General features: G+C 40.1%; 1 protein-coding gene and 1 pseudogene across 2 annotated transcripts; both read left to right on the top strand.

Moving 5' to 3' along the window:
- The first annotated feature begins 1,048 nt into the window (after positions 1-1,048).
- Positions 1,049-1,151, top strand: LOC136767025 (uncharacterized; annotated as a pseudogene).
- A 7,177-nt stretch (positions 1,152-8,328) lies between these two features.
- On the top strand, positions 8,329-27,489 carry LOC136766374 (WW domain-binding protein 1). Of its 2 annotated transcripts, XM_066719788.1 has the most exons (7): positions 8,329-8,520; positions 9,004-9,174; positions 13,993-14,034; positions 14,735-14,779; positions 17,661-17,808; positions 20,277-20,438; positions 21,826-27,489. In XM_066719788.1, the coding sequence occupies exons 3-7, from the start codon at positions 13,993-13,995 to the stop codon at positions 22,665-22,667; spliced, it is 1,239 nt and encodes a 412-aa protein (XP_066575885.1). In that variant the 5' UTR covers positions 8,329-8,520; positions 9,004-9,174; the 3' UTR covers positions 22,668-27,489. The 2 variants fall into 2 exon arrangements, with proteins under 2 accessions (XP_066575885.1, XP_066575884.1); XM_066719787.1 differs by lacking the exon at positions 9,004-9,174 and having other exon boundaries at positions 8,329-8,516.
- Positions 27,490-27,524: the final 35 nt, after the last annotated feature.

Genomic DNA, 27,524 nt, shown 5'->3' with positions numbered 1-27,524 from the left:
TGGCTCGATTTTACAGCAACACTTGTGCTGGTTCACCAGCTTGTCCAGAGAGAGGGACTCGACAAGCTCTCCCTCGTACAAGGCTCCATTGCAGTCCTGCTTATTGACCAGCAGCAGCACGGTCTTCCCAGTGATGCGCGGGTGTCTCAGCACTGCGGCCTTGGTCTCCTGGATGTGCGCCGCATCGCTGGAGTCCACCATGAACACCACGCCGTGCAACTCGGTAGTAGCTCTTCCAGAGGCCCCGGATGCTCTCGCCTCCACCCAAGTCGTAGATCGTCACCTTGCTTCAGGGCAATTTTGGAGAAGCCCACTGTGGGGGCCACGTCTTCTGGATTTTGCCCCTGAATGCTTCTCAGAGTCGCTGTTTTTCCTGCCTTATCCAGTCCCACCATCACCAAAGTCACTTTCCTTGTGGGGTGGCTGCGGCAGTTCCCCATTATACTGATCGAGAGTGTGTCACTGAGCGCTACTCCGAAGAATGATGTCCGGACTCTGTGCAAGAGGATCATGTCTATTCCAGTGTGGCTCAATACAAGTGTGCACACGCAATGGTCATTCGATGATTAAAGCCGCTTATGGCGTCATAATTGTAGCCAGCGCAGCACCTCAAAGTGTAAGCCCAGAAAAAACAACCCGATTTGACATTTGAACTTAACAAAATTCAAAAATGTGGCACCAAACTAACCGTGTATTTACTTGTTTGCATTTAGAGGAACATGTTCACTTTTTAATGTAGAGGTGCGCCCCCCATGTAAACTGTCCCTTTAGGCACATCAAGTTAACAGGGCAACTGGAAGAAACTTTATATTTCAACATACAGGCACTTATCTGTTGTAGATTGGATTTTATTATTTTAAGATTAAAACTATATTTAGCTTTAACTACAGTGTACAGTAGTTCTGGTGTTCAACTTGGATCTTGTGTTGGGGAAATTACTACTATAGTAGCTGTTCTCTCATAAGAGTAGAGAGAGTTAAAATGTAAATACAGAAGTCAGAAACAGTGTTGCTTTCCCTATAAGTAGAGTGTAGGTGAATCTTCACTCGCTTACTGCCATACTAGCCTGAATACGGCCGATCTCTAAGCAGGCTCGGGCCTGGTCAGTACTTGGATGGGAGACCGCCTGGGAATACCAGGTGCTGTAAGCTTTTGCACCTTTTACACACAAGAGGGTGACAATTGACAGCTTTTAACTTTATAACATCTCACAACATTGAATCATTATGACATGATTTCCCTGAGTCCCTAGTGTCCCTGCTGCAGACTGCCCCTCGCTGCCTCACTGTCTCCAGGCTGTCCATCTCCAGGGCCTTTTGAGTGTCCAGCCTCTCTCTCTGTCTTTTTCTGAGGTTAAATTAGAATATCTATACTTGTGTATTTCCACAGGCCTGTCTGTCTCTTCTCATTCTCAGGGTCAGCGCAGGGGGACAGTAGTGTCCTGTGTTTGTTCTAGCCCCTTTATCTTTCTTTTTCTCTGTCTCTATGCTAAAGTATCTCAGGCTCACATCTCACCTCATCCCCACCAGTAACTCAATTGTTTTACATTTCACAAAACCCCCCCTTAGTTCAGTCCCATGGTGATCATGTGATCAATAAATCCATAGGTGTGCCCCTTTAGCAGGCAGTGATTTGATACTGGGACTGGTGGACCACTGGATAATTTAGGTTGCTCAGCACCTTATCAATCAATTTTGTTCAGATTATCATGGTTGTTCATTGTTTTTACATGTATAACACCTAAATTGTGGGAGTCTTCCAACAGCCAGAATAAATGTAATTTTTCCCTCATGATATCTTTTAGGTGAACTCAAAATCGTCACAAACCTGGGCTGCTTCGGGGTCTCGCAGTGTCCACATGCACACTGGACAGAAATAGGTGAGGACAGGGATCTGAGCAAAGCTAAAACTTGAACTCCAGTGACCTGGCCTGACCCTACTGTCCCACGCAGCTTGCAGGCAAGTGTTCTCCATTAGCAAGGAGGTTGTAGAAGAGAATCTGAGGGAGCAGAATCCGAGGATTATCATAGACACATCAGGGCAGTTGGGGGAGAATGTAATGTTCAGGTTACAAAATACAAAAGAGCTCCTTCTGTCAGCTGCAGGAGTCAGGCAGAAGTACCATGCCTACCTTGATGAACAGAAAGGAGAGAGGGAGAGACTGGCCATGGACGTGAAGAGAGCGAGCCTCATGGAGGAGCTAGAGGAGTTGAAAAAGAGTCAGAGTGGAAGCTGATGGAAAAGCACTTGAAAATGCAGCAGATGAGTATATTTTATATTGTTAATGGTTTCATGTTAATTCTGTTTTGTCAATAAAGCAATCATCAGTTTGTATTGACTCTTTCTGGGGACTACTTTAATTATTAGTTTCCTGGAGTTGTATTACACCTGTTGCTTTAGGTTATTCAATCACTGAAGTATGGCCATCCTGCAACAAGCAAGAGCAGGAGTTTTATACCAGAGCAACAAGCTGTTCCCAATTAACCAATTAACAATCATTAAGAAGGTTTGCTAGTTAGAGCATCCCAGCTAACACAACTAGTTCTGGCATCATTGTGTGAGATTGGAATTTGGTTCTATTTCGGTATTGACAAATATGACATGAGAGACATGTAGAAACCTATTACCCTGACCATACGGTGTCAATCACCACATTTAGGTTTTGTTTACCAGGCCTTAGTGCAACGCAGGTGTTCACAATGTATAGATAGTAACTGGAAGGAGTGGCAAAGAAAAAACAGATAATTTTAGAATTAATTATATCATGCACGAATTTGGTGCTCGAATTGAAGGGGAACAGCCTTCCCTCATTTACTGAAATGTAAAAATCCTTCCCCTTGTGAGACCAGGGCTCGAACTGAGGGGGTGAATGGCATTACATCTGTTAACAAAAATAAATACAATCCAAATCCTTATTATGAGATGTATAAAAGGATCAAGAAAATGAAAAAAAAAAAAAAACGTATGTATGTTATTTGATGTAAATAAAAAATACAGAAATACAAATGTGTAATAGAACTACCAACCAGAACTGGGTGAAATACTATTACATTTATAATAAACTTGTACCTCTTCTGTTAGTGTCCAGTGTGACCAGTAAATGATCTGCAGCAAACAAACTCTTTGTTTAAATTCTTCAGAACTGAGCACTCATTACATGTGATTGTCTTTCACTCCTGCTTCAAGGTCGTTTTTTTTCCTTACAAAAGTATGTTTCTTAACTTGTTAACAGCTAACAGATTGTTTTCATGGAGTATTATTTTATAGAAATATGTTACATAAATAAATGGTTTCAGATCTGAAAAAATGAAAAAGCAGTAATTTGAGTTCTCCATTAGTAGAAACCACAACACCCCTTTGCTTTCATTAAGAAATAGTTCTAAAAAACAAAGACGGCTAAAGATTGCAACTAAAGTTTGGTGTCACAACTAAAACAAATTAACTTAAAAGTTAGTTAATTATTTCATTAACATGACCTACAATTGAGCTCACATTTGAATTATTCATTGTACAAGCATAAGAATGATTAACAAAACCATTAAAGATACATAACTTTTATATTCAAATACTAATTTATCATTACATTTCTAATACAGTGAGACAGTGTATATAAAGTACAATGGTCTTGATTTGTATCAATGTTCATGTACAATAAATACAGTAATAAAATGTATTTTTTCCATGAAAACTACTGAAAAGTTAATACAATGCATTCTGTATTAGCATAACCATAGAAATGTAACTTCTACCTGATTATGAAGATGAACTGAAATGAACACTGCTGTCACCTTGTGGACAAACACTGCACCACATTTAAATCTGTTAAAAAGTTTCAACAAGACTTGTCGCTTAACTCCCTAGAATAGGTTGAGCACTGGCTATTACTATTACTTTCTTTTCTGGGAGGATTGAATTGAAGTTACAATTACAAAATACACCCATAATAAAATCATAAATATGGTATACTGCATAACACAATCTGGTAAGCAATGATAAAACATAAAACATTGCCATGCAGATGTACCACAGTGGACTTTTGTAACTTATTGCACTTATTATCAGGGGGATCTGGACAGAACGCCTGTCAGTTTCACTAAGCACTGCTTTATTCACTTCTGCTGTTGTGAAACTATAATTTCAGTATAGATTCTCAATCAATGACTTAGTCTAATATTTACAAAAATGTACGATCGAGGTTCCGTTAACATTTAAATATTATGAAACAATCTATTCAAAGAAATCACTACATTACACATTAGTCTTTCAGTACAGTTATATTGACATCTGAAATCTTACAAAACCGTCATGCATATGTTTTGTTTTTCAAGGATATCACTAGCAAACACTGTGCTACTCTTTGTGTCTGTGACCTTCATGGAGTGTAACTGGCACAGATACCGAAACTTTACAATAATAGCTGTGTGTAAAACTGTACACTTTTAATCACACTATTGACTAGAGCTGAATTACTATCTGGCATAGAACAAGCCACAGGGGTATGACACAAATAAAACATTATCTCGTGAGAAGGCTAATATTCTAAGCACAATTCTAGCCAATGGGATAATGCACAATTTATATTAAACTGCACACTTTCGATTAAGATGCTGAGAAGTGGATTACTGCTATGTAATGGAAGCTTGGTTAGAATGAAAACCAGAAGACCCATTTAACTTGTCAGGGCCAAGACAAGAATATTTGGTCTAAACAGTGGTGGCCAGCCCCAGTGCAGAGCCACAGTGCCATCTGCTTTTTGTTTGATCCAAATAGTTAAACATCTTAATTGAGACAATTATTGGGAGTGATGATTTCGAGAGACCCGTACAGACTGTAGGATTGTGGCTCTCCAGGGACAGGGTTGGCCACCCCCAGGTCTAGAAGATACAGATACTTTGGTGAAATATTTTCCAATACAACCTGCTCTAAATACCTCCCAGCATATTTGAACATTAACAAAGTTTGATTTAGTCTGTTCATAGAGAAACTGTATTTTGTAGTGATAACATATAATAAGTAGAGTTGTATAGTTCACAGAGGAGTTATAATTGTTTGTGCTAAATAACTTTATTTCCTTATGTTTTACTGGTTCTAAGTCTTGCTATTATGTAAAACAGGACAGGCTGTTCAATCAAGGAGATTCTGAAATTACCGTAAAATCACCTGCAATTGAAATTGTTCTTATTACAATTGTTATAGCATTGTTATATGTATTTCCCACACAATTAAAATTAAATTATATGGCTGTATAGCTAAATACACTGACATAAAACCAATGGCACTGACCTACACAATAGTTCAGTCATTTCAAAGCAGTGGTGCCTACATGATGTACAGAACTGATGTACTGGGGGTGGGAAATGTATTGCTCATTATCCTCACTCATACCACTGACTTGTCACCCCAGTAAAGACCACCAACCCACCTCCTCTCTACAAACATGCCAAGGACTTAATCAGAAATTTTACTCGACCAGATGAATGACAGTATAATGTCCCATCAACTGGGTAAAGGTTTGTGTCACCCAGTACGTTAGCTTGCAAGTAAAGGTAATGATTAATTAATAGTTAATAGTTAAGAGTGCATCCCTCTCTCTCTCTCTTTATATTGTCTTATGATTTATATTGAATTAAAAAGCCACAAAACAGACATTCTGAAGTATTCTGATGTTCTGGCTCCACTGCATAACTTCCAACATTGTGCCTATGGAACTTTTGCTCTGTGTAATTTTTCAATTCCCTGGAAATGTATAATGCAGTTGACTTCTTGTATGTTAGTCACCACGGTCAGCCGCATAAATCAATTATAACAATAACCTTATTCCATAAAAGTCCCAAGCAAGGAACATTTACATAAAAACTGAAAATACTGATATGGTGTAAATCTATTAAAGTTTCAGCACAAACACAGTTTGCTAGTTGTTGTCCTTTATTATTGCTGTCAACAACTTTTATTTGCCCCAAAATATTTCCTGATCAAAAGCCAGAACCTTTTTTGAGCAGGCATTTGACCAGACGAGGTGATTTAATCTGGTTCAGGCAGGAGAGTGATGCTGTGCAGAAGCCACAAGAGGCATTTACAGGAGTTTCTGGAGCTCGCCATGCACCAAACCAAATTATGATCCAGAACAAAGGGAAGACCTTATTAAATCTAAGGCTGAACTGTGGCAAAAGCCTACCAGCAGGATCAGCTGTGAACCAGATATTTGCATAGTGATCGTGTGATAAAATGATGGCAAGCTGTTCCAAAAGCAGACAATGATAAATGTGACCAATTCTTTGACCACATCAAACACAACATCTTTGTGTTCAAATGTTATTAAAGGCGAGAAATATACTGTATTGCAGGCACCTGAAACTACAAACATACTTCTGAACATTCTACTTCAGTATAATCGATTACAAAATAATAATACTTATCAATACTTCTGGAGTTTTGTTTCGTGAGAAGGAGTAAACCCTAATTCTGCCCACAACATGCATTAAACCTCTATCTACAGAGATAGTGCTTTCAATTACAATTATCATACTTACAATTATACACAGAATATACAAAGCACACAAAATGCTTTCACTAATTAAATAACCTGAGGGTTTAAATACTATAACTAACAGTTTACCTTTCATTGGTTCAAGCAAGCAGGGATTTTTTCATTAAGGATCTAGCGCATCTTAGTATGGCTCCCTTTGATATGTGTGATGAAGGGTCTAGCACAGGATCAAGCCTTAATAATGTACATTCTAACCCAAAGCTTAACTACAAAACCAGCCCTTATTAACATTACCATGTTACTGTTTGTAACCTTTAACAGAGAAAATAACCCTTTGCCTAATACATTTTGTAAGTTCTGGAAAACCACCAGTATCTCAAATGATTACACATAGTTTAAATGACTAAAGACCCACTCTACCCCTTTCTGTCTCTTAAGAGAATAAAACATTGCACACATTCAACAACAAACCCTCCTAAAAAAAAAAAAACATTCAGATTTGGGATTAGTTTACTTGAATAATCCCTCCCCCTACCACAATAAAGTAGATATTGAGCAATTATAATGCTTTAATTTTGTAAGTTCAGGAAAGGAGGACAGTCTGTGCCCCTTGCTTGTCTGGTTGCTATACCACAGCATTGAACACAGATTGGGATAACATTTCCATGTTGATTCTGAAAAATTGTCTAATGCTGACAACCTAGTGACATAATGGGTTCTAAAAATGGCCTTATTTAAAGGCTGCTTTTCAACATAATGGCCAAGCTCTATGTGGCATCTATTAGAGCTGGTTTGTGTGTACCTGATGTCATTGCTGAGCAGAATCATGTCTGGACAATGGCCGAAAAGAGACAATGGGCAAATTACCATTTGGCCCAATTTAAACTAATGAGTGAAAGGCAAGAATAGAGAACACAAATGTAAATGTGCCTTGTTGTCACATACAGTTGAGGTATGCAGGCATGGAGCACCTTAGGTCCATATTTACACCACCACCCAAAAAACAGATGAACAAACAAAACACTGTCTGCACTATTGTGGTTATATAAGATACGTTAGATTGTTTTATATAACAGATATGCAAACTGACAGCTGCTGCAGTCAGTTTGTAATCAACCTTGTGAAGCTTTCGATTTGTTCAGCCGTAACGGATTGATTTGGTATCAGTAGAGGTGAATTCCTGTTGTGCTTCGTAGAAAAAATAGATATTTTTAGTAAAGCTGGCTAAATGTCGCATCGCACGGTGACATCCGTCCAGCTTCTCAGTACCTCGTGTAACCTACTGTGTGACCTTGCCGCCACACTTCTTGTCCCGTCGCTGTGCATTGCACTGGGGATGTTTTTACAGCTGCAGGGAAGCAAGGGGCCAGCACCACTGAACGGCACACTTTTGGCATATGCTTGCAGCTGGATGTCGCGAATATTACAAAAATAAAATAAACATGTGTTAAAGAAATAGGAGCTTATCGTTTGGAAGCATTAATGGAACACGTTCAAAATAAAAACAAATCATACATTTTATTACAGCGCATTTCTATCTCTTTCCCCAATATTATTTAGTTCCAGTTTCTGCGGCTGTTGCTAGGACCAGCCGCATCCAATCAGCGGCCGACTCTTGAGAGTGCCTCCCAGTTGGGGGCTGGCATTCGTGACATCACCACTGGCTTGCCCGCCCCCTGAAAATAACCCCTCTGATTGGCTATGCGTCGGACACAGTCCCGCCTACAGGCTGGCATCACAGGGGTGTCTCCACGCACAGTGGTTCTGTTGCCTGTCAATAAAGGCGGTACCGGCTTGCGATTGGCCGCAGGCGCTGTGACAAGTTTGGTATAGACTGTGGGGAGGGGCGTCCTGTCCGGACGGAAATGGCGGACGGGTCGGCTTCGGATCTGGAGAGAGGGAGACATGGGGGCTTAAAGAAATAATATCCTGCATTTATTTATTTTTTTCAGTTTTTGTCAACTCTGTTGTCTTCGCCATGGACCCAGAGAAGAACCTGACGTTCTGCTTAGGGCTGAATGCGGTGGAGGCAAGTGCTCTTTATTTTTCTTATTAATACTAGGGATAATTATATTGAGTACTATTACAATATATATATATATATATATATATATATAACATTATTTTGTTTTACTGCAACGTCTGGTGCAGCCGCTAAGGTTGCATTCCTATTAATAATACAGCAGCCCTTCTAGCATCCTAAATACATTTTAGTCTGAGGTTTCATCCACATTATGTCCATTTTGACATACAGTAAACACGAAAGATAATAACATGGGTATAGATAACAGTGCAATGCCAAGAGTACGATTTGAGGTTCAGGGTCATTCATTTCAATTCTAATTGGATTTTTCTTGATCATTTGTAATAATAATCTGTTTGCATCACTCAAGTTAGTGGCAGTACAAAGATGCAATGTTGGATCGAGCTACTTTATTCCTCTTCCACATGGCACGAAACCGCAGGCTATGAACAGTTAGTGCAAATATGTCGGCATGTCTTCTCTTTCTAGGCAGTCACGTTGCATACATGGATGGATGGAAAGTTGCTCATTTCTTCAAAGTGCTCCTGCTGTTGCGAAAGTCGTGCAGCAGCGAGATTGCACCAATGCAGCAAAGTCTGGAGCTGGAGATGTGCTTCTTGTGTGAAGCGCTTAGTCGCTCCAAAGTTGTGCCTGGACATTATTGGTATGGGTATCATCTAAGCATTTGAGGTTTTCTGCTTCCATTACTATTAAACGTAACGCAAAATACAACAGCATTACCAACAGTATCTTTGTGAAATCGAGTTGTGTGCCAGTGCTGATGTGTAAATATACAATCTATGCGACACCTTTGCTAACTAGAATTAACGCTTCTTGTAATTAACGCATTGATTGGCAATGTATAATGTACACAAACACTCTCAAAGCAATTGTGTTCATGTGTTTCTTTCCCATAGTGTAATGCATAACGTAGTTCATGACGGAAAGACGGGTATAAGAGCCATTGAACATGTTTATACAAAAAGTTAAAATGTACTTTATTTGTTCTGCCATTGTAGACATTACTGTCAAGCTGTACCTTTAAAGGGTTGAGCACAGCAGATCTGATGTCTTTGCATGGGTTAAAAATGTATTCAGTTTTCGTAACATTTCATAGCATCAACAGTCACTGGGAAAAAAAATCCAAAACTCGAATAGGGCCTATAGCATAAATATTAAGGCCTATAATGAGTTCTTCTCTAGAAGACCACAAGGAAAGACAGACTAACTCCCATCCAAACAGGCCATGACCACAAGCAGTTCTGAATTTAAAAAGTCTATCTATTGATACCCAGCTTCTTTATTAGATTTTAAATAATATTAATAGCAGTATTTTTTTTTTTATTAATAATAATCATAGTCTTTTTTTCCTGTAGTGGAACAGTTTGGTCATATGCATTATACAGAATTGCATAAATATATAATTGCATAGTGGCTGTTCAGTAAATGAATGCCATCTTTTTGTTGAACAAAGATATGACAGATTATATTTTGGCTCAAGTCCTTTCAGTGTATTTATTTTAATGATGTAACAGATGTTTTCTCTACCGTTTATAAATCTTGGTGTATGTATAAAAGCTTTATTGCCCTCTTTATTGACAACCATAATTCAGACAAAACTATCAAATCTGAGTTATTTATCTGAGTTTTTACAAGTTGAAGGTTTACACTAGGCATTTGTTTTGTACAAACCACTTGTATAGCTCTTGTCACAAAATGTTGATTACATAATACAAGCTGAATAGTCACAAAAGCAAAGCTGTTCACATAACTGTCTGCAGTTGGAACATCTGTAGTGGTTATGTTGTGTGTATGATTAATAAGAACATACTCAAACTTTTATAGCATATTTATTTATTTATTTATTTATTTATTTACTGAACAATCTGTAGAATCAGTTGCTATTTTAAATTAAATAACTGTGAATATGTCCCAAAAGAAAACCATTTGAATTAACGTGTATTAATTAATGAATGGGGGGATTACTTAAAAAAAAAAAAGAAATATGACAACACTACTATCCTGTCAGAGCTCACTTTTATTTAGTAATACAAGCCATGCTGATATAGTAGCTGCCTGAATCTTCACTAGTGTACACTAGTCAGTGGCAAGTCTATGGAGCTTTTATTAAGTATTACCTGTTCAAATCTACTTAAAATAAAAAAGTTGTTCCTTTTATCGAAAATAAATCTGTTTATCTCTGTATTTTATGTTGGCAATAACAGCTGGACCTCTGCTTTGGACTTCTAAGATTTTAAAGAGTTCCATGATGGTCATGATGTGCTTTGATACTGACAGCAGTACAGTCTAAAATGTACACAAAAACATAGGGAAAATTTTAAACATGCACAAAATATGATTTGCATTACAGGAAAATTAAGTATTGTAGTGATGTTGGATATGAAACATGGAACCTGTAGTTTTTTTTTTTTGATTGTTTATTTATTTTTCGTCTTGCTTTTTGTTGCATTATTAACGTACTTTACAAACTAGGTCCCAGTTAGATCCTCAGGGTATTTTATGTTGGGGATACACCTCTGTCAAAGATGTTGAGCTGTTTTTCTTACTTATCCTGAAAAGTGTTTTTAGTGTAGAACCTCCTGTTTGGAGTATGAAAGGACTGCAGCTGTCTGATGCAGTGGAAGCTGATTGTGTAAATGATGATTCTGGGATTTAATTTAAATAGAAGCAGCTTCACAAAATTTCCTCATGAAAGCTTTTTAATAATTTGAAAGGATTGGTGGTGCCACTTCATGCTGCCATAGCCCAGGGAGAATGGGTGTTTCCTTTAATTCATTTTTATAAATCCTGTATTATCCCCCCCCACCTCGTTGCTGAAGTCAGTAACTTCCCAGTGTCCATCCCAGTTCTCCTCTGTGCCTTGTCCTGCCATCAGAGAGCAATACACCTTCATTTTGTGCTGCCTAAGGGGAATGTAGGCCACAGCATGTGTGTTTTGCAGTCTGCATTGGGACCAGCAATGTCCAGGCTGCATAGATGCTGCTGCAATACAAGCCAAGGCAATTACTAGTTCAGGATCTTGGAACCATTCACTTGGGCATGGACTGTGATTTTTTTTTCTACAATTGCTAAAAAAAACAAAAACGCACAATACTGTTATTTAAACAGACAAACAAACATAATATTTGGCAGGGAAGTTCAGGCAATTGCAGTGCAGACTCCCAAAGGGGAAATGGATCTTGAAACATCTGATACTATATTCAATAAGTTTTAATGTGTGGTGAAATCATGGTGGTCTATAGCAGGATTGAGTGTCCTCGCAAAATTTTCCTGTGTGAGGTTATCATTAGATCTTAAATGGTTGGTATAAATGAAATCCCTGTGCTTACTTGTCTGGATTCCAAAAAAAAAGGAAAGCATGATTTATCAATGTAAACATGCATCTGTCATTTCTGAGGCTTTTGAAACATCCTCATGCTGACCGTAGTGCTAACGGAAGGTATCTTCGGTATCTTCCATTTGACTCGCCCCCACCTCGTCCAAACAGCTGTGGAGTAGAAGCTCTTTGGGGAATATCTGAAATTAGTAAGATTAAATAAATGAGGCTACTTGCTTGTAGATAACGGAAGTCTGTTTTGTTTACCAAAATCTGTGTTCTGTGTTTGCAGGCCTTTGAATTAATTGTTGATATATTGATCAATGTGTTGCCTTATTTTTTGTAATCTGTTTACCTGAATGCACATTGTCCAAATAAGTTTTGGACACCTGTGTGTTCAGTAAGGGCTTTCTGTCTGCATCAGCCTGATCGCTGATTGAATTCAGATCTCTCAATCTGCTTCTGCCTGGTTTTTCAGGGCACAGAGTTCTGCCTCTGAATCAATAATTGGCTGTATTAACAGATGCTTGCCCTGATGTACTGCAGTGCTGAGGAATTGCAGAGCCACACAGTAGCCAATATTGTGCCTGCTGACAAAACTACAGATTTGCATTGCATTCTGTCTCTGAGGGAAAATTGAATGCTAAATCCCACAGCAAAAATGTTATTTTAATCTTCATAATCTGGACTCCTAGGAAAAGCCTCCTGCTTTGTTTAATTACAGTATATTGAAAATTGTATTAATGTCACAGCTAATTGTTTTAAATAAGGGATTGTAATCTTAAAAGTTTGGCTGGTCACTTAAAATTGTAATGACAAACGCAATTAGACTCATAAGCCATTCATTTTGCATAAGTGTCTCAGACAAATGCAAGGCAGACATTTTTTTTTTTTAAACAATAGAGACGATCTATGACCCCCTCCCCAAAATATGCCTTAAACATAAAAGGTTAGACTAAATGTTAGCTTTAGTTTGATGACAGGAATTCAAGTCTAAATAAGTTTAATGAACCAGTGTTTTTCATGACCAATACCATGCAAATGAAGGTTAACTCGCAAATCACAAATGTAGAACAACTTTATCTGTTGTTCCCATCACAGTAATTATAATACAATCTGTTATAAGAATGAATGTAAATTTGTTGGTAAAGTGTTTCCATTTTAGGTAGAGGCAGGACCTTATGCTGGCAATAGTTTTATTAGAACTACAGCTGTTACTGACACAGTTCTAAGTATCCAAGTATTTACTGTGGTGTAAGTGTAAATAGTGCATGTTGTACTTAGTGACTTCATACTTTACTTGACTCAAACACAATATTGGTAAAGCTAGACTGTATTATTTGCAAAAGCTGTTGCTCTTTCGCTTGCTTTTGTGACTCCGGTATGAAGTGTTCAGCTTTCGGTCTGTTTAATTGATCTGATGTTGCTGGACTTATGTTTTGTCTAAAGCTCACTGCAAATGGTAATTAAGCATTTACTGAGCAGAATGTGTATGTGTGTTTAGCCACGTTTTTATTGTATAGGAGTGGTGAAAATGATCTTGTGTTTGACTGTCTTTAGAGTGTTGAAAACCTTTCATTGACATTTAGTTTATGAATGGGCTGAAATCCTGTTTAAGTTTTGTTCAACCTAATTCCTTTTAAAAACTAAGAAAAGCTTCCTGAGGTTTGCTTTCACAAGCCTAAACAAACATTGAAAGATTGGTATTGCCTTTTTTGTATATCCTAGTCGGGGCCAGTCCTGAAGGAGACATCTCATGCTTTCTTTAATCATGCACCACTGGTTGTAATTATGTTATTTTCTTCTCAACAAGATGTTAAAACACATGAAGCACATGTCACATGGGCAGCTAGGAAATTTGGAAATGCTTATTCCATCATTATGGACAAGTGCTTGCAGGTGATTTTCACAGAGACTTAATTTAGAAGATACATATTTATTAAAAGCAACAAATGACATATAGCCCATACAGTACACTCAGATTAAATGAGACAGTGTAACTTCTCACAGCCATTTTACACAGCATTATCTCTCTGTGAATGATACCTTTCAGGGAGGTGCTATCTTGATGCCTGTTTGCACCTTTTCATTGGCACCTAACGGGCATAACCAGTTGAGAGTATGAATTCTTCTCTTTTAATACAGATGACAATATCCCTGCGGGACCCCGATATTGCAATTACTAAGGTAAGGATAATTTTGTTACTTATTCATATTTTTTCTTTGTGATTCTGTTGAGCTCTGTGATACGGTTGTCATACTAGCACAGGAGAGATTAAGGAAACCAGTATAGCGCCTGACCATATGGAGGACTAATGCTGTTGTCGTTGATAACACTGGGGGTCACAGGAGTCCTTCTCAATCTTAATTTCGAACTGTTTTTGTTACTCTGTTTCACTAACACTTGGGCTGTTATTGGTAAGTGCTAAGTTAGTATACATTTTTATTTCTCCACCCCATACAGTTTCAGAGACACTGAATGTTAAAATGTGGTTATGTGGTACTTGGTATTCAGTGGTGCTGGTACTTGGCAAGCTTCCATTCCTCTTCTACTTATAATAACATCTCTCAAAAGGGCAACATTTGTATAAAGCAATGGTTCTATACCCATATGTAGAATACAGATTTTGGCATAGATCTACTCCGGGTATGAATTTTGACATTTTCAGCTTTTGGTCCGTTTAGTTGATCTGATGTTGTGGGACTATAAATAACATTATATATGTGCATTATGTATAAGTGCTATCAATATATAAGTAATCAGGAGAGTGAGGGAGCAGAGTTTAATAAGAACGTGGATAAGACCAAGAGTGCTGAACAGCCCAGCTGCTGTATTACAGATAGTCTGAACAAAAGTCAATTATTAACATCTTTCTGATTTCTTAAGATGACAGTATCCCCGCAGGACCCTGATCTTGCAACCATTAACAAGGTAAGGAATATGTATTCTTTATTGATAACTCTCTTTCAAATAGCAGACTTGGCACAGTGTTTGCTGTTAAACAAAGACACTGGGCCAAGTACTAGGGATGGAGAGGCCATTTCATTCATGACACTAAAAAGCTGATCATATTCAAAGCACACTCTGTGGACAGGTTTTGAAGTAGTGTGTTTGACGCTCATTTGGGCTGTGCAGAGGTGTGTCTGTGATGGCGTCTTAAATCTGGCATCTGACTTGATACCGCTCACCTCTCATTGCCTAGAAAATGTAGGTGCTGACCTGCTGACAGAATAAAGGACAGGCTTGCACCACACCAGTTCCAGTGCTTCAGGAGGGATGGCACAACGCATCCGTCCTCAGGTGCTGTTTGCACTGCAAGCCCAAAATGTTTGAGTCCACCAATCGCAGGTTTTTTTTGCACATGGAGTGGCAAACACTGTTCTTGCAAGCACCTGAGAAGCCACATGAGTCACTTGCGTGTGGAGAACTAAGCCTTCCCCACCTGGGGTGTTAAAACATTTGACTGACATTCTATTGATGTGTATGGAGTGGCAGCCAAAGGCTTACACAGCCCTGTCTTAACTCTGATCAATCAACTGGAATCTTCAGCAAACTCTGAAATATCACTGATAAGTACAGTCACACTTTATGAAAAATATGAATTAAGCTAAATTAATCATTGAAGAAAAATAAAGATTCTATGCCATGGAGACTTACTATTCGAGCCAACACAGTGTGAGAAGAGTTCTCGAAGAACAGGTCATGCTCAAAAGAACTACAGCATTTCCAGTGTTTAGTCATTCCATAACTGTGTAATCAAACATTTCTCATTTTTTCTGGTTAAATTCCATGCTTTTTTCCCTTTAAACCTAAAATACATTGATAAAAAAATACATGGTTGCTACCAGCTTGTCTTGGGAGAGGTGCTATTTTAGATGCAGCTCATTTGTGAACATGGCACTCCAGGCTGTACAACACTAATACACTTTCTCACCTCATTTCCTCGCATTCCTTGCATAGGCTGGGCTGGAGGGCTCTGTTCAGAAGCAGCTGGAGCTGGTGTAGTGTGGTTATTTGCTAAAAATCACTGGGAGCAGAAGAGATGGGAAATAGGAGCAAGATGCGGTGCCTATTGCCTAGTCCTTTAATTATTCTTGAATTGAGCTTGTTTGCCCTACTCTGTGAATGCTGCACGGCTATTAACTCCACACTAGCTTGGTGACTTTTTTTTTTTTATTAGGCTGGAGACTCCATTTTAAGCAGTATTTTTCTTGGCACCATAGATTGACATTAACAAAATTAATCACGTGTTATTAATTGACAACTCTATCTTCTGCAGTTTGTCTCGCTTATTTCATTGTGTCTGCTTGTGTTACACATGCAGAATTAAAGATTTTGTTTCTTAATTGCCTGAATTTATTAAGTGGGAAATGGTGCAGTAGAAAAGAGCACACATTGGAATATTTTAAACTGATTAATATTAATAATAATTGTAGTATTATTATTATAAAAATGTACTACAATCTATATTGATATGAGTGTGTGAATTTATATAGATGTATATCCACCACAACTGCTCTCGTATGTGTCAGTAACTCTGTTCGTGCTGGCTCTCTTTTCCCTGTCCTAATTTTTCTTGACGTCTCTGTGGCCCGTGACACTGTTGACCACTTCATTCACTTATCCCGCCTTGCTAATCTTGGAATATCTGGCACTGACCTTGTCTGGCTCTCCTCCTGCCTCTCTGCCTGCTCCCACCAGGTAGTGTGGCATGGCTCTTCCTCTACTTCTCACCCTCTCTTGTGCATCTCAAAGATCTGTCCTGCACCACCTTGTGTTATCTCTCTGCACCCACACTCTGGATCTCCTCCTTTGTATCATATGGTTTATCATACCATGGCTATACAGATGATACTCAGATCTTCATCTCCTCTCCCCCCTCTGACCCCTACATCCTCTTTTATACCTCTGTCTCTTTCTCTACCCTCGCCCCCGAGTAGTGCAATGATCTACCCATTGAGATTAGTACTGTCCAGGCCCTGGTCACCTCCAGTGCCTGCTCTTAACCTGTAAACCCACCTCTTCTGGATCATAGAGCACTCAACTGTTAGCCCACTTTCTTAACTTGCATTTACCTGCTTCCATCTTCATGATCCCTACTATAGCACCTTTCAGTATCTGTGCTAATTATTCCAGGTTTTTATGCCTTAATTGTAACAGTTACATTTACCTATGGTAGAGATCCAATTACCACATTTCTGCTTTTATTTGCACTACCCCATTGAATCCTGTACTGAATTTTGTACTTCCTCTTAGTTGATTTACTTCAGGCAGGACTTATGATATATTGAATTGTTGCCCTGGGTATGAGCATTTGCCAAGGAAGTATTATAATAATGTTCTGTTATTTTGTTACCAAAATAAAGTGGAAAATGACAAATTCGCAAATGCTTTTGGGAAAGAGAAACAGATGAAAAAGACTAAATGCTCCATGCCTGTTTGTTTAGCATGGCCACACTCTGGTTCACACAATTATTCCAGTTGCTGTGACATTATCTAAAACCATTCCTGGAAACAGATTCTATCTTAAAATGTCATACAATTGTTGATTTATGTACATATACCACATTAAGCAAATGCTTTTCAGCTGTCATTGTTTAGTTGCCAGCTAAAATAAACGATAGAAATTGCCATTTTATCTCCAGCCTAGGGTCATTATCCCTGGTATTAACTAACTGAGTATGTGGACATTCCTTTCATACAGTTGGGTAAAACTTATCTAATGTCCGGCATTACAGAATGAAATTGGTAGAAGGTGATGTGTTGTACGAGGGCAGTGCTGATATTAATCTGTCGGGCATGGTTCTTGCAGGGTGTGGAGTACCAGGGCAGTGGTAGCCAACCCATCATTGCTAGCCCCAAGTACTGCCCTGGAGTCAACAACAACGCGGGCTATCTGTGCGAGACCGGCCACTGCTGTGGGGAGACGGGCTGCTGCACCTACTACTACGAGCTTTGGTGTGAGTAAGCCTGTAGTGCTACACCCAGCAGAATCCTGGCAAATACTGGGCTTCCGGGTCCCTTTTGCAGTTTTGCCTTCTTCTATCAGAGGTGTAGGCTGGCAGCAGTAAATCAGTCTGAAAAACAATTCAGTGAATTACTCTGACTCTGAGTAGAGACAGTTGTCTAAGCGATCCTTATCTTTGCATAACACCGTGACCCCTTTCACTCACTGGGAGCCTGCAGGACTAGGCAGCATCATTGTTAATAATAATAATAATAATAATATTTATTTATTGGCAGACGCCCTTATCTAGGGCGACTTACAAAATATAAGCAAACAAACTGCAAAAATACAGTGCAGTTCAAGGCATAAAACATATTACGAATTCCAGTTTACATAATACTGTGCAATTCTAAGCATAATACATTTGACAAATTCCAATTTACAGAAGTGTATACAATATATGAGGTCTTACAACCTGGATTGTAAAAGCAGAGTGCAGACAAGATGTTAGGTCACAGTCAAGGGCCAAGGGAAAGGGAGCATAGGGGAACTCAAAATAACACGAGTACTAGTAACGCAAGGCAAGTAGTATGAAAAAAATTTTGTAAAGTGCAATCTTACAGGAGAATGAATGACTAAATTACAAGTAGAGTCTGAAAAGATGCATCTTGAGTAATCGCCCGAAGGAGGTCAAGGACTCTGCTGTCTTGACTTCAGTGGGAAGGTCATTCCACCACTCAAGGGCCAGGGATGAGAAGGAGTGGCTCTGGAGGAAGGAAAGTGCAGAGGAGGCAGAGTTAGTCTTCTGGCACCGGAAGACCGCAGTGGTCTGGAGGGGATGTATGGGGAGACGAGGGACTGAAGGTAGCTTGGTGCAGTGTGGTTGAGACAGCGGTAGGTGAGGGTCAATGTCTTGAACTGAATGCATGCCGGTATCGGGAGCCAGTGGAGGGAGCGGAGCAGTGGAGTAGCGAGTGCGAATCGGGGCAGAGAGAATACCAGATGAGCCGCAGAGTTCTGGATGAGCTGGAGCGGCAGGTAGTGGATGCAGGCAGGCCGGCCAGGAGGGAGTTGCAGTAGTCCAGGCGGGAGAGGACCAGTGACTGGACAAGCAGCTGAGTCAAGTAGTCATTGAGGAAGGGACGGATTTGGCGTATGTTGCTCAGGAAGAAGCTACAGGTGCGTGTCAGCGTGGTGATGTGCTGGGTGTAGGAGAGCGCAGGATCGAGGGTGACTCCTAGGTTCTTAGCAGAAGAAGGAGAGAATGTCGTAGATTCCAAAGGAATTGAAGTGGAGAGATCAGCAGAAGGTGAGGAAGGAGGGGGGAAAGAAGAGATCAGATTTGGAGAGATTGAGCTGAGGTGGTGTGAGTGAATCCAGGCAGAGAGAGCAGACAAACAAGAAGAGATGCAAGAGGGGATGAGGTCAGAAGAGGGAAAAGACAGGAAGGGCATCATCTGCATAGAAGTGGTAGGAGAAACCATGGCATGCGATGAGGGGACCCAGGCAGCGAGTGTAGAGAGAGAACAGGAGCGGGCCCAGGACGTAGCCTTGGGGAACGCCTGTGAGGAGAGGTTGGGGGGTGGATGAGGAGCCTCGCCATGTCACTTGGTAGGTCTGGTCGCTGAGGTAGGAGGAGAACCAGGTGAGAGCAGTCCCAGAGATTCCAAGGTCAGCGAGGCAGGAGAAGAGGATGGAGTGATCAACAGTGTCAAATGCTGCAGAGAGATCAAGGAGAATGAGAAGAGGATTTACAGAAACTGCATGTCAATCTAAGAAAAAAGTGCATTAAGTCAGTTGCTAATTTACTAACAAACAGTCGCTGTTGTTACTACAATACAGGTGCAAAATATAGCTAACTCTTAGCTAAACAAGTAACCATGTAAACAATCGATACATCTCTTAGTTAAACTAGAAGATGTGAAAAAACGATACTTAAGTGGGGTGAGCTAGGCATCTCCTCTGCTGTCTTGCCCGAGTGTTCATTGGCAAATGATAACACACCGGCTAATTTAACTGGACTGTACAAAAAACCCACAAGCCTGTCGTGTTGGCACAATCCCTCCCAGGTAGGACTGCTAATAGTACAATTAATGGCCGCTTTGAATTGAACAAACGAACACCCACAAACAATGAATGTGTGTTTGTTAGTGAGTGTGTTCATGTGTGTAATAGCCTCTACATGGAGTGCGGGATCGAGATTTAGTGTCAAATCCACACTATACCCCCCTGCTGTGATGAAAAGACATGGAGCTATACTTACTAGGATTTTTTTTTTTTTTTTTTTTTTTAAATGAACTTTCTCAAAAGGACAAAACCAAGGTAAACAATGTAAGAGTTTTAGACTTGGCATTCCCTTGCCTTGCATGATTCAGCTCTTTAAGTCTTGGCTTGGTTTCCCGCTTTTATTTGTAGTGTGCAGTTGCGGTGTTTCTGTGAGAGGAAAGAACTGGTGATTAGCTTGGCCTCTGTGTCTTCCAGGGTTCTGGCTGCTCTGGACCGTTCTCATCTTATTCAGCTGCTGCTGTGCATATCGACACCGCCGGGCAAAACTGCGCATCCAGCAGCAACAGCGACAGAGAGAGATCAATCTTATTGCTTACCACGGGGCCTGCAACTACCCTGCCTCCATGCTGGACCTAAGTATGTCATACCCCTGTCTTTTGATGTTACCTTTTATATATTGTTCAGTTAGGGTAGTTTCAGTGATTACTTGTATCATGTAAAATCCAAATTATCTTCTGCCCATACTGAGTGGATGACAAAAGTTGTGTTAGTAAAGTCTGTTCTCTTTACTTCCAAATTAAGAACACGAGGCATATTGGTCATAAAAGAAAGCAAAAAATCAGGATTCTTTGTACCAAGTAACCTTTTCCCCCTCCTGCTGGTTCATCCTTACATCCCAGTGCCCTAGACACCACATGAAACAAATCTTTTGTTTTTTGGCTGACAGTCTGTTTCTGGAGTGAGGAAACTATAGATAATACAGCTCCCTCACGTAGTTCACATGGAAGGGTCTTCTGCCATCTGTGATCAGTGCCTCTGCGCAGTTGCTGAAGAGAGGATTGCCCATTTTGTTGGACAGTCTCTGTCAAGCAAAGTTGATCCCTGCCCTGTAGAAGTGGATGCCTGTTATCCCAAATCCTTCTGGATTTGATTTTCCTGTCCAACAACAACTGCCTTGTGCATTACAAAGCCATGTGATCACCTTTGCAATGATTTCTTCTGTTTGGTGTGCATACTGTGCACCATCAATTAACCCCTTCTAGACGCTAGTAGTTTTCCACCTGCTGATGATTGTAGGCCAGTTGTATTGAACCATTTGTGAATAACTGACACGATCATGTGACCACGTGTTTTACATATGAAATATGTGTATACACTATACTATTAAAAAAAAAAAAAAAATCTGAACCAAATGCTACCACTTAATATTCAGAAACAGAACGATGATCAAACGTGTTAATGTGTTACCCTAATGACATTGCCTGCAGGTCCACAGCCCATTTCAGTGAAAATAGTTTGCCTCCTCCTCTGAGTCCTACTGTTAAAATAGGTCATTCAGCCCCAATAGAAAATGGAGAGTAGCAATGCTCTATCCAACACTTTTATAAATTATGTAGAAATGGCCTAATTACACTGAAAGTGGATACTAGTTCCACAACAGCATTCGCCGCATGACCTTGGGCAAGACCTCTTCCTCCCCAAGTCCCACTGCCTCAGCAGGAGTCTAATCTTGCAGATGTTGTTTCAGCTTTAATAAGGCCTCTAATTTCAATTTTATTAAGCCATCTGAAAGGTGATCTAGTGGAATGATCTTGGGACCATAGACTCAATAACCCAACACATTTTTAAATTTTGTTTACAGTTTGTAAGGATTTTGTTGACCTGATTTAACACCTGTAAACACTCCTTTTAGGCAAATGTGCAAAATAAGGGATTTTTTTTTTAAGGGAAAAAAATAAGGGAATCATATTTCTGAAACTTCTGATAGGTTACGATTTCTGTTTCTCGATTTCCACTCTTTCAGGTTTCCTGGCCTCGTTTAAGCTGCCGTCCTATGAGGAGGTTGCAGCTCGCCCCAACACACCGCCACCTCCCTACAGCACGGTGTTTGCCCTGCAGGGGGGGCAGTATGCACATGCAGGGCCCAGTGGCATGACCTCCTCACAGAGCTCTGACAACTACACCAGCTGCTCCTGCGAGTCCTGCTCCGCCTCTTCCCCCAGCAGCACCTCCTTCTCCGTGCAGGTTACTGACGAGACCGACACCAGCAATGCCACAACGCCCAGCGAAGCAGGAGACTCCCGGCCGCCCAGTGTAGCCACCACCACCACCACCGCCGCCATTGCCCTGTCTCCTACCACCCCTGCCGCAGATCTCACTGACCCTCTGGGGGCCTCCACGCTGGCTGAACTGCCGGACAAGGCGCCGAGCGAGGAGACCAGCAAGGAACCCCAATCCCTGAAACCAGCTCAGTCTCCCCCCAAGCATGCCCTCTTCTCCTCCAATGTGGACTTCTTCGAGCCGGAGTGCCATGTGTGCTGTGGCTCGGACATCGAAGGGGACGAAGACGCCGACGAGAGTCACTTCCGACACCGTAGGCTCACCGGGGACTCGGGCATCGAGGTGTGCCGCTGCCAGGTGGAGAGTGACGAGGAGGAGGCCGAGGAGCGGGAGGAGACGGAGGGGAAGGAGGCTGCCGGTTTCCTGCACGACAGCGTGGACTGTTCAAACAGAGCCCAGGCCACCCAAGCACAGCAAAATTGCCAGACCAGCAGCACGGCACCAGAGGAGTGTGCCAGTCTGTGTACCCCTGCCACAACTCTGCAGCTCAGTGGGGAGTCGGTGATCACTGTGGAGTCTGTGTGAAGTAAGAGTTGGCTGGGCTGAGCTAATCAGCCTGAAGGGAGATAAAATAAATGGAAAAATAACAAAAAAATGCAACATGAATGTAGTCCAAGGCGAGGGGAAATAAATGTAAGCCCTGGTGTGGCCTGCAGGGGGGGGAAGGCAAACAAAAGCAGCCCTGCACCGTGTGCCATTGTAATTCACACGTCAATAATGAGTAACGATCCAACAATATGCACACAAAAGGAAGTTACCTGTGCTATCTAACCGGTGTGCATTCAAAAGCAAAATCAGAAATAAGGCAAGGGGATCAAGCAACTGAAAATAAACGTGCGCCTTTTCTGGTTCATTTCCATTTGTGTATGGAGAAACAGTGTGTACAACAAAGAACAAAGGGGGTTTCAAGACCAGAAACAAAGCCGCAATGAAATGCAGCTCTTTTCTCCTAAGCTGTCCAAAGTCACACAAAGAATAATACCAGCTGAAGTCAGCATAATTTTTATACCTCCCTTTTGTTAATTCAGCTGCTCACGCATTGCTGTTCGTCCCCTTGTGTTTCTAAAAGATGTGCACTGATCTTCCTCTCTCATCCGAGCGGCGCGATTCTGCTCCTCGTCAGCAGCGGTTCTTATAATTGCTGCTTGTCTGTAACCAGCCTGGTGTAACATGAACCCACTTAGAGACTTGCATTGTTGCTCTGTAGATTACTAATGCTGCTTGAACTGCTCATCAATTCAAAGGCAATAATACGTTTGGTCCTGCCCCATAGTTTAGTGAAACTGGGGATGGGCACTGGGATTGGGGCCGTTCTTGGAAAACGTAATAACAAAGATTTGAATACAACAAAAAAACATCCCCCCGAAAAAATAATTCCTGAATTTTCCAGAGTTCAGATGTGGAGGAACAAAGCCGAAAGGTTCTTGACAGACTTCCTTTTAGACGGACTGTTTATTTTGATGAAATGCAGGTGTGTTGAGCTTACGTTCAACACACACAAATCCCAGCACCATGGAGCAGTGACTAGACTGCAGCCTCACACAGGGATACTGGGAGACACCTGTCCAAAGCCACTGTTCCTCAACAGAGATGTATGATTGTAACGCTTCCTCGTCGGATTTCAAAGCTTATTTAAACCCGGAAGACAATAAGGCAGGGATAAGTACGAAGCATCTGTAAGTGTGGCCTTGCACACAGAATGCCACCTGAACTTGGTTAGATGATCCTGGCTGGTCAAATAAGCTGTGAAAGATGCACACACTACCAGGGCATTCTCTGGGTGTGAGTTATATTCGGAGTAAGTTATTCTAACCAGCAGCAGGATTTGATTGTTTTCTAATAATAACATGTTGAATGCTATTGTCGATGTATAACATGAGCCAAAGCATTCTTCCTATGAAAATACACCTAGGAGAAAAAGCGCATGCAGCTAAAATATATATAAATCTATATTGAGGCATTCATTAAAATTAGTTAGGTTTTTTTTGTTTGTTTTTTTCCTTTTAAGTTGCATGCATTGTCTGATATAACCACAGTACCCCAGAAATAGTTGATTTGTTTGATTCAACATAAAATATAAAAATGCACATTTTATTTTTAAGTTTTTTCAGTTTTTTGCCATTTTGTTTATTCCCGTTTTCCCTAATAATACAATAAATAAAATGTGCAATGTGAAGGTTTCGTGGGAATGTGACAGGAAGGTTTATGTCAATGAGCCTGTGGTTTAAAAGTGAAAAACAAACACTCAACACCAACAAGAACTCTTTCTTTAATATTTCCAAGTTTAGGTTTGTCATTTTGTCCTGTATTGTTTTAATTACTACCACAGTTTTTTTCTCAAAAAGCCATGGAGGCATTCCTCTATTAAATGTCTGCAGGACTGATTTTTATTTATTTGTTTATTTATTTATTTACCCCACAGACACACACACACGCTCACAATTGACAGGAAAGCTGTTGTTTCGGCAGGGTGCTCAGTCGACTAAGCCCAGGCTCTGTGGGGCTGCCTGCCACTTCTCTGCCAATGTTAGCTAGCTCTTGGCTCTTAGACCAGATAGCAAATATGTAACCCATCAGTAGCCAATTTGTAAAGCCTGATTGCTGTGCAGGTGCTCAACATAGTCCAGTGTGAGGACTGCTGCTGACTGGCCTGAATGTCTTCTGTTCGTTATTGAAATTAACCAATGACTAACACCTCACATGACTTGTTGTAAGCCTTTGTAAAGGACTTGCCTCTCGCCTTTACTTGTAGAGACTGTTCTCTTTTCATGCACATTCCACTGCCCCTATGTTAAGACACTACCACAGGGCTAGATTTGTAAAGCTTTGTTTGGCTTTGGGTGCAAGCCTGTAAGACTTATATATAATTCAGTTTGACCACTTGCATAGTCTTGTCTTACTTTAGAAATCATGGTCGTAAGATAGACTGCAGATATGTACTATTTAGCATTTAGGTAAATAAAGCAAAACGAAAAATGGCAGCAACATTCAAATCCAGAGAGTTTATTTGTATATCCATGCAGGTTTGAAAGAAATGACTTGCATTGCGGGGGAATAAATGCTTTCTTGTGGAATGAAAACCTTTATAGCCTACATGTGGTCAGCCTATACTGTGTTTAACGATGACACGACAATTACACTGTCTGAAGTTTATTTTAAAGTTTAGGAAAACTTACCATTAAATTAGAAGTCTTCAGTGCTGATCCATCGGTTCTTTGGAAATACAGTGCGATGAACATGCTTCGCTGTAAAAGCAAAGAACCCATTGTCTGGTTCTACGCACAAGATCCTGTCTAAACAATGTGCATGTAATGGCATTGAAAATCCTCATTTGCACATTGTAAAAAATGTATGCCAGGACAGAGCTTCCTATTGACCAAGACGATCGAATGGTGCTGCCTTGAGACTGTCACAGGATTGGTCATCACTGGCACCAGTGTGGATTGGCATTATGAAAGCCTAGGAAATCGCGTGACACAAGGCTGTTATTTCACCCTTGTTGTTTCATGTCTATCGCAGCATCAGATGTCAAGTTCTGATTAAAACGCATCTATTGTGCCCTTCACCCTCAACATACGTTAAAAGGAACTCGCTAGTGATTACGCTTGATGTACATTTCAAGAGTTTCACAAGAATTATTTTAACTTTCCCAAAAGCAACATGCATGCCATTATACCTCAGCTTCGCCGATTATTCCACAAGAAAGATTAAACCATTCATCACAAGAAGTTCAGGTTTGTAATTTATGCATTCCACTTTTTTCCTGTTTAAAAACACGAAACAATGAAAAAACTGGTTGTGTGGTCAATATTTGTATTGTATTTATAACACACAAGCCTTTAAATGTCATGTCTGTGTTCTGTATGTTTTTTCTTATATAGTTAACTTTTTCTATTAAGCCGTTAAGGTGCACACCAGCCATTTCTGATTGGGCAGGGTATTACACTAGTCTAACACTTAGTTAATGGTTTAGTTTGAATTTCTATGGGTATGCTGTGGATTCATATACAGGAACAACCCTTCACACACACAATACACACATGAATACCTATCTATATGTATAAGAATCCTCCTTGTTAGATTAAGTTCAACTGTGCCATTTTAAAAGCTAATGTTATTTCTTTGAAACTGATTCAGAGATGGTGTTTCTTTTGCAAGAGCTCTGCCAAGGAACTTTCAGCGTATTCTCATTTTGGTGTCCTTCTGTTTGTTAGGCTTCTGTTAATCTTTTGCCTGGTCTAGTTATGTTGCTGTGTAATTACCAGCCTACATACTGGACATACAATAGTGAGACCTTAAAACCCTGTTTAGTGACCACTTAATATGCAAAATGGAAGATTATAGAATGTATTTAAAACCAACATCTAATATGTTTTAAATGAGTGGTGTGTTCTTTGGCTATTGTGGTTCATGTGTGTAACTAGCCTTGTAAATCCTCATGTACATGTGAGGGGGTTTTAGGCAGAAAGCAAAATGGATACTAGTAGACTGTTGCCTTTTATAATGCTACAATTGTTTAAGTGTAAAACAGTAATTTCCATTTTTGGTTTTACCATGGTGTGCCACTTGTCTTTTTCCATATGTATGTTCTATGTTTTCATACCTTCATATTAATGATCAAAGCTGAACACATGGATTCACCCTTGTTTTATTCCCTAAATCATTTTGCAGATTGTTGTTTTGTTTGAGCGGAAACAAAAAAGAAATTCAAATAGGAACTACTTTTAAAACAAATTATATATATATATATATATAATTATTTTTAATACAAATTTTCATCTGTTGGGGACTGAAAAAGGACAATGGTAGTTCAATCTCTCTACCTCCTTTCCATAAACATTGTTTTGCCAATTTTAAGCCAACCGTGTGCCCTTTTAAAGGAGGGTTTTAATTCTGTGACATCATCAATTTTCCCCTTACATCATTTACCAGGTACTGACTGTCCAGCCTATCCATCTGTTATGCCCACTCTAGTTACTTGGCATAATATTAGACTGTTACCAAGCCCTGTAGTTTGTAATTCTGTCCAACGCATCTAAATGTGTTTGCTTCATATCTTAATGGAAATCTGTTCTATATTTGTAAGATCCTTTTAATTTCAGAGACCAAAAAATACAAAATGTTTAGAATGTAGAATTCTCATATTCCTCCAAAATCATTCCAGAAAAGAAATTGTATTATATCTACTCCTAGCTCCCATTTCTCTCTCTGCAGTGCAGCATCTGTCACGCCAAGGACTGTACTCTCCAACTCATCCCATTTGGTGTAAAATAATTGTTTGAAGCTGTGTTTGTGAGACCACGTGTAATTAGCATAACTATATGGCTACCCATTCAGTTCTTTTTCTTGAACTTTCTTTCCACTGGGTATTTATGGGCTTTC

The sequence above is a fragment of the Amia ocellicauda genome, chromosome 13 (assembly GCF_036373705.1).
Source record: "Amia ocellicauda isolate fAmiCal2 chromosome 13, fAmiCal2.hap1, whole genome shotgun sequence".
Classification (NCBI taxonomy): domain Eukaryota; kingdom Metazoa; phylum Chordata; class Actinopteri; order Amiiformes; family Amiidae; genus Amia; species Amia ocellicauda.
The sequence above is the reverse complement of the archived record's forward strand: the minus strand, read 5'-3'. Positions and strand labels throughout refer to the sequence as shown.